This window comes from Limanda limanda, chromosome 7, assembly GCF_963576545.1.
Source record: "Limanda limanda chromosome 7, fLimLim1.1, whole genome shotgun sequence".
NCBI classification, from domain to species: domain Eukaryota; kingdom Metazoa; phylum Chordata; class Actinopteri; order Pleuronectiformes; family Pleuronectidae; genus Limanda; species Limanda limanda.
Window position 1 is genome coordinate 26743391 of NC_083642.1, and position 7881 is coordinate 26751271.

General features: G+C 44.7%; 1 protein-coding gene across 1 annotated transcript in view; it reads right to left on the reverse strand.

Annotated features, from left to right (window-relative positions):
• Window positions 1-1864: 1864 nt before the first annotated feature.
• The window catches only part of LOC133005099 (RNA-directed DNA polymerase from mobile element jockey), a gene marked incomplete at its 3' end in the record, with an annotated part of 20367 nt that continues 14350 nt past the window's right edge, over window positions 1865-7881 (reverse strand). The window contains 5 exon segments of the mRNA XM_061074682.1: window positions 1865-2386; window positions 4690-4900; window positions 4902-4966; window positions 5835-7143; window positions 7145-7706. Of these exon segments, the coding sequence (XP_060930665.1) occupies window positions 1865-2386; window positions 4690-4900; window positions 4902-4966; window positions 5835-7143; window positions 7145-7706 (2669 nt within the window).

Here is a 7881-nt window from a genome sequence, read left to right on the forward strand (position 1 = left end):
CAATAATGATTGTACCTAGAAATTAATAAATAATAACTAGTTGATAATTAATAACTAATTGATTTTTTTTATATCATCAATTGATTATTTTGTTTGTCTCTGTACAGTAAAGACTTAAGCACTTACTGCTCTGTAGATTCCTTCCTTAGTGTCATAGCCAGAGTTGGAATGCCGAGTTGGGGAGGCATCAATCTTTTTGGCCTGCTTTCCAATGTACCACACCTGTTTGTGGTCCTTGATTTCCTCCTGCTCATATTTTGTCAAGTATTTCTTGAAATTTCTCAGAACATCTGCACATTGGGAAAACACATTTTTTTCTCGTATTCTCACAAGGAAATCAGAAAAGACCCCAATCTCAGTATCTAATAACAAATACAAAAACAATCCAAAAAGCTCTTACATTCTGGAGACATGGTTGTTGAGTTTGTGTCTAATGGCTGTGTTTTCCGCAAGTAAGTGATGGTTGGTTTCATAAAAGAGCTGGTCCCCAGTGGGTACCTCTTCTCTTCCCTGCGGGATTTCGTACAGCCCATGGTGAGTGTTGCTAGGACTTAAGGTTATGTGCTGGATGTTGACCATTGGTTTGGTAAAAGATTATGAGTTCAATAGTATGGTTGGCTGTATTTGAGTTGTGACTTTTGAATAGAGGCAACGGTTGGAATATAATGTAAATGTAATGTGAATGTTGACCTGCTGAATCACTTTGATGTACAGGTCAAAGGACTCTCCTTGATAAGATCAAAGGCATGTGATTTGTTATGAGTCCCCAAGGTCATATGAAATGTCCTATGCATCAGTTGCCAGTATTTTGTCTTTGTATAGCTAGTATGGAGTTTCAATTGGATGATTTTGCCACAGACTCCTCTTTTAAAAAGTGTAAAAAAGCAGATTTGTGGTGTTGTCAATTTCTTTGAAGTACAAGTGTCTTTAAATGCCAAAAAAGCTCAGGACAAAGCGATGCAGTGTCCCCCACCTCACAGAACATATACAAACAAATCAGACTTTTCCTTTGCATCTATTCCCACACGGTCAAAAACTTAGACCTCAAATAACCCTATTTATTTATATACACCTCTTGCCTAGCCGACAGCAGCACTACTCCCCCATGTGGTGGGAGGCTAAACAAAATAAAACAATAATAAAATGGCTCTTAAAGGGGACATACGAAAATTCCACTTTTGTAGTGCTTCTACACGTTAATTTGGGTATCTGGCGTGTCTACCGTTTGTTGTGGTTCCTCTATGTCAGAAACTATATGCTAGAGTGCGTCAAATGGGAATACGACTAGATTGTGACATAACAGTCTGTCTACATGGAACCCTAACCCCCCACTGGAGGCGGAGATCTGGCGGAGGGGGAGACCACGGTAAAGTCCTCAACTCGAGGCGGGGTGTGTTAGCTGGGGAGCTAGCCGAGGGGGGACGCTAACCAGCTCGGGCTCACTGGGTGATGTCCACGGGCTGCTGTCTCCATGGCAGCGGGTCGCTTCTGGTGGAGGTGTTGCTGTTTTTTCCAGGTAGGAGGTTGGAGCTGCTGCACTGGGTTGATGCTGTGGCTGCTGTGACTCTGTTTGACTGTGTGTCACTGCTGTGCCTCTGCTGCCTCAGCTGGATGTGACTTTGTCCAGGTTGGACGTGTCAATGTTTGTTTACGGGTAGCAGCAGCGAGCTAACGCTGGCTTCTGTGTGTGTGTTTTGCCCCGGTAGAAGCAGCATGTATAAATAGAAAACAGCTTTTTGTCTGCTGATACACGTAAATCATCTAAGTGGCCACAGCGGCAGAGACACAGTCCCCAACACAGTCGTGATTTTGATGAGTGTTTAGCTCGCAGTGAAGGAGCAACGAGCCAATTGGCCGAAGCAGAGCGCAGTGAACGGGCTGGGGTGTAAAGTTTGACCATGTCCTGGATGTAGACTGGACCGGATCCTTTCACAGCACAGTATGCAAGTACCAATGTTTTGAAGCGGATGCGGGCAGCCACTGGTAACCAGTTAAGGGAACGGAGGAGCGGAGTAGTGTGAATGAATTTGGGTTGGTAAAAAAACAGTCGAGCTGCTGCATTCTGGATGAGCTGCAAAGGTCGGATGGTACTAGCAGGTAGACCAGCCAGGAGGGAGTTACAGTAGCCTAGGCGTGAGATGACCAGGGCCTGGACCAGAACCTGCACCGCCTTCTGAGTGACAAGTGGACGTATTCTTCGGATGTTGTACAGCATGAATCTACAGGAACGTGTTGTTGCAGTAATGTTGGCAGTCAGGGAGAGTTGGCTGTCGAGTGTCACACCCAGGTTCCTAGCGGTCTGAGTGGGGGTTAACACTGAGTTGTCAAATTTAATAGTCAGGTCGTGGGTGGGAGAGTCTTTCCCTGGAAGGAAGAGTAGTTCAGTCTTGTCTGAGCTTGTCAGCTTCTCTCTGATCACCCGTGATCAGTTTACCAAAATAATCTCAGGTTCTAAACCAACAACCTGTATGATAGATCCGATTCCAACTAAATTACTTAAAGAAATTCTGCCCCTAATAGATAGTTCGTTACTTAACACAATAAATCTGTCATTATCATCAGGTTATGTACCACAGTCTTTTAAAATAGCTGTTATCAAACCCCTACTCAAAAAACCCACCCTAGACCCAGAGGTTTTAGCAAATTACAGGCCAATATCCAATCTGCCCTTCCTCTCTAAAATCTTAGAAAAAGTTGTAGCCAATCAGCTGTGTGAGTTTCTCCAGGAAAATAATATATATGAAGACTTTCAGTCTGTGTATAGAACCAATCACAGCACAGAGACAGCCCTGGCAAAAGTCACTAATGACCTTCTAATAGCTTCAGATCAGGGACTTGTGTCTGTCCTTGTTCTGTTAGATCTCAGTGCAGCATTCGACACAATTGACCATCAAATTTTATTACAAAGACTAAAACAGTTAATTAACATTAAAGGAACGGCCCTAAACTGGTTTAAATCTTATTTTTCTGATCGCTCCCAATTCGTACAAATTAATGATGAGTCATCTGTGCGCACCAAAGTTAACCATGGTGTTCCACAGGGGTCTGTGCTCGGCCCAATTTTATTCTCATTATATATGCTTCCACTAGGAAACATTATCAGGACACACTCGGTAAATTTTCACTGTTATGCGGATGACACCCAGTTATATTTGTCAATAAAACCTGATCAAAGTTATCAATTAACTAAACTTCGAGCATGTCTCAAGGACATAAAAACCTGGATGACCCGCAATTTTCTCTTATTAAACTCAGATAAAACAGGGGTTATAATACTCGGCCCTAAACACCTTAGAGATACATTATCTAATGATATAGCTGCGCTAGATGACATTGCCCTTGCTTCCAATGACACAGTCAGGAACTTGGGAGTGATCTTCGATCCTGATTTGTCCTTTAATAGTCACTTAAAAGTAATTTCTAGGACCGCGTTTTTCCACTTGCGTAATATCTCAAAAATCAGACATGTCCTTTCGCAAAAAGATGCAGAAAAACTAGTCCACGCCTTTGTTACATCGAGACTGGACTATTGTAATTCATTATTATCAGGCTCCAGCAGTAAGTCGTTAAAGACTCTGCAGCTGGTCCAAAATGCCGCAGCACGTGTCCTGACAAGAACTAAGAAAAGAGAGCACATTTCCCCAGTAGTAGCATCGCTACACTGGCTTCCTGTTAAATCAAGAATAGAATTTAAAATTCTCCTCCTCACCTTCAAGGCCCTTAATGATATGGCACCTTTTTACCTTAAAGAGATGTTAGTACCATATCAACCTACTAGAGCACTCCGATCCCAGAATTCAGGTTTACTTGTCGTCCCTAAAGTCTCTAAAAGTGGAGTAGGAGCCAGAGCTTTTAGCCATCAAGCCCCACTGCTGTGGAATAATCTCTCACTTTCAGTAAGGGAAGCAGACACGCTCTGTTCGTTTAAAAGTAGACTCAAAACCTTCCTTTTTGATAAAGCTTATAGTTGGAGCTAATTAGTGGAATTTATGACACAAGACACACAGAGCTTCTCTTTCCTGCTTCTCCTTCCTTTTCTCCATACTTATCACATCAAGGTAAATCTTATCTGATCAGTACATGTTACTAACTTGACCCCTTTCCCGGAGTTTCTGTGCCTTAGCGCCCGCGGATGCAGGGCCACAGCTTTGGCCGCACCATGGATAAGATTGTGGATCGCGCGTCAGAGGTCGCAATGGTGGATCCAGTTCGGTGGATTCTGTATCGTGCCTGCTGATCGTAATGGTAATGGAGGATCCTTTGTCGCGCTGGCATCGGCTGATGGTGGACCACGACCGAGGCGGCAGCTGATAATGGATTCTAACTGGCGGCAGTGGACAATAACTGTGGACTATAGTGGATCCCATCCTGATGCTGGATCGTGATCTTGCTGCTGGACTGCTTCACATATAGTATTGAAAAAATGTTTACCCTCATCGATGCTGCTAAAAACTTTACTCCTGATGATGTTTTCTTAACACTTGACATCTATTGCACTTCTGTCCGTCCTGGGAGAGGGATCCCTCACTTGTGGCTCTCTCTGAGGTTTCTACATATTTTTACCTGTTAAAAGGGTTTTTAGTAGTTTTTCCTTACTCTTGTTGAGGGTTAAGGACAGAGGATGTCACACCATGTTAAAGCCCCATGAGACGAATTGTGATTTGTGAATGTGGGCTATACAAATAAAACTTGATTGATTGATTGATTGTCAAGGTTAATTTTCAGGTGGTGTGCGGTCATCCACTAAGAGATGTCAGTCAGACGGGCAGAGATTCGTGCTGCTACCTGTGTTTCAGATCGGGGAAAAGAGAGGATTAGTTGGGTGTCATCAGCATAGCTATGGTAGGAAAAGCCATGTGAGTGAATGACAGAGCTGAGAGAGTTGGTGTACAGAGAGAAGAGGACCCAGGACAGAACCTTGAGGGACCCCAGTAGTGAGAGGACAAGGTTCAGACACAGATCCCAGGGATTAAAGCAAAAAAAAATCATCTGACTGAAAAAAAAAAATCGGCACTCACTTTGGGTCGTGGCTGCTTACCGCCTTGATATTTGAACTTCACGTGGTCCATTATCACTTACTAGTTTAAAGCTAGGGCATAAAACCAATATTTTTTTGCAAGACTTCACCATTCGTGTTAATGGGCTATAAATGACAAAACGTCTGCACAAGTTGTCGGAGCAAGCATTTATTTATGCTTTCAAGAACAATTATATGCAAACGCATGGATTTTTTTTTAAAATGCCGCGTCAACTTATCCATTCAAACATGAGAAAGACGCAAGGCATGGTTAACAAACAAAAGGTTAAAAAAATCACAGCTGATTGGTGAAGTTATTGCAAATCATATCAGTGTTACACCCCCCCCCCCCTATTTTTTTTTCTCTTCGGATCTGCATCGATCTCATTTTTAAGGCCGATTTATAGTCGTTTTTTACGCACGCACGCACGCAGCTTCTGTTGTGTTGCAACGCAATTCACCGCCAGACCACTAGCCGGAGTAATGTTTTTTTTGAAGTCGGCTCTTCTTCGTGTGTGGCATACGTTTATATAAATCGCCACGGCGGCTCCTCAGAGCCTTTTTCTGGCGGACAAATCCGCCGGTCAGTGACGGGTTATACTAGTGTTCATAGTTTCGGATCTTTTCTGCCAAGTGCTCTTCTATTTTGGTCTATATTCGTTCTTCTAAATCTTCCGAGGTTTCCGCAGTTTCCGGGTATGAAACCGGAAATGCGACTCCGGAAGGCCGATTTATACTCGGCTTTTTACGCCTTATGCGAGCGGAGTTGACGGAAATCCGTCATAGCGACGGAAAACTTTAATCCATGAGATCCTCACCAAGTTACCCGATAAGTGCGGTCCTTGAGGTAGGATGAGAGCAGGGAGAGAGCAGAGCCTGAGACACCCAGGTCCTGGAGGCAGGAAATAAGGATCTGGTGGTTCACTGTGTCAAATGCAGCAGAAAGGTCTCGAAGGATAAGGACAGAGGAGAGAGAGGCTGCTCTAGCAGTGTGAAGTTGCTCAGAGACAGCAAGGAGGGCAGTCTCAGTTGAGTGACCTGCCTTGAAACCAGACTGGTGAGGGTCAAAAAGGTTATTGTGGTTAAGATAGGAGGAGAGTTGATTAAAACTAGCGCGCTCGAGAGTTTTGTAAACAAAGGGAAGAAGAGAGTAGTTATTTACTGCAGACGGGTCAAGGGTGGGTTTCTTCAGTAGGGGATTTACTCTTGCCTCATTCAGAGAATTAGGGAAACAGCCAGTAGATAGGGAAGTGTTGATAAGATGGGTGAGAAAAGGAAGAAGTTCAGGAGCGATAGACTGGAGAATGTGAGAGGGGATGGGGTTAAGGGGGCAGGTCGTCGGGCGGGCAGAGGTTACCAAGGTAAGAACTTGATTGGTAGACAGAGGGGTGAAAGAGGAGAGCAAAGGGGACGAAGATGAAGATGAAGGAAATTAAGTTATAGAAGGAGGATCAGAAAATGAAGAGCGTAAGTCATCTATCTTTTGTGTAAAGTAGTTGACAAAGTGGCATGGTAGAAGGGAGGAAGGAGGAGGCGGACTGGGGGGGGGGTCAAGGAGGTTGGAAAAGATGGAGAAGAGTTTCTTGGGGTTAGAAAATGAGGATTGAATTGCAGTTTGGTAAAAAGTGGTTTTGGCTGCAGAAATAGAGGCAGAAAAAGAGGAGAGAAGAGACTGGTACGCGAGCAGGTCGTCTGGGTATTTCGATTTCCGCCATTTCCTTTCTGATGCTCGCATAGTGGCTCTGTCGGCACGCACCGAGTCAGACAGCCACGGAGCTGGGGAGTACTTGCGGACCTGTCGTGACGTGAGAGGACAGAGAGAGCCAAGAGAGGAGGACAGAGTAGAAAGGAGAATGTCTGTGGAGTCAGTGGAAGGGAGGGCTGATAAAACAGAGGCGGCTAGCAAGGCAGGAGAGAGGGAACGAATGTTGCGACGGACAGGTACAGAGTCTGTTGATGTGGTAGGGTTGTCAGTTTGAGATAGTGGGAGAGTGTAAGACATAAGGAAGTGGTCGGAGACATGAAGTGGGGTTACAGTGAGGTTAGATGTTGAACAATTTCTGGTGAAAATAAAGTCAAGGTGGTTACCGGCTTTGTGAGTAGGAGGGGAAGGACTGAGTGAGAGCAAAAGAAGACAGTAAAAGTAATAGGTCAGTTGACTTGTCTGTGAAGATGTTAAAGTCAACCAGAAGGATAAGTGCAGGGCCATTTTCTGGGAAGTTTAACAGGAGGACATCTAATTCGTCCAGAAAAACTCCTAGAGAACCTGGTGGACGGTAGAGAACAACGATAGTTAATTGTACCGTATGGGTAACTGTCACAGCATGAAATTCAAAAGACTTTGGGGTAAAAAATGGAAGCGGGTAGAGAGAGAAACTCCATTTGCGGGAGATGAGTAAAGCTGTACCCCCACCCCTACCAGTGGGTCTGGGTGTGTGGGTGAAAGAGAAGGCAGAGGAGAGAGCAGCTGGGGTGGATGTGTTGTCCGGTGTGATACAGGTGTCAGTGAGAGCAAGGAAGTCCAGCGAATGCTGTGTAGCAAAGCCAGAGATGAAGTCTGTCTTGCGTGTAGCTGACTGGCAGTTCCAGAGGCCACCGGTGACAAGGTGTTGAGTATGTGTGGAACCGGTGGCATAGATAAGAGGAAAGGTTAGGGTGTTGGTGTGAACAAGTGCAAGGCCTATAGTATCTACGAGTAGTAATGCGCACGGAAAGTCTACACATATTCAAAAATAAAAAGGAAACAGTACTCAGCCTCCCCCTCAGCCTCCCCCGAAAGACTCCAACGAAAGACTCCTTTGTCTTTATCCTCCGAGTCTTCATACGAGGAGTCTTTTCACAGACGCTGAAGCTGGCGCTCCAAA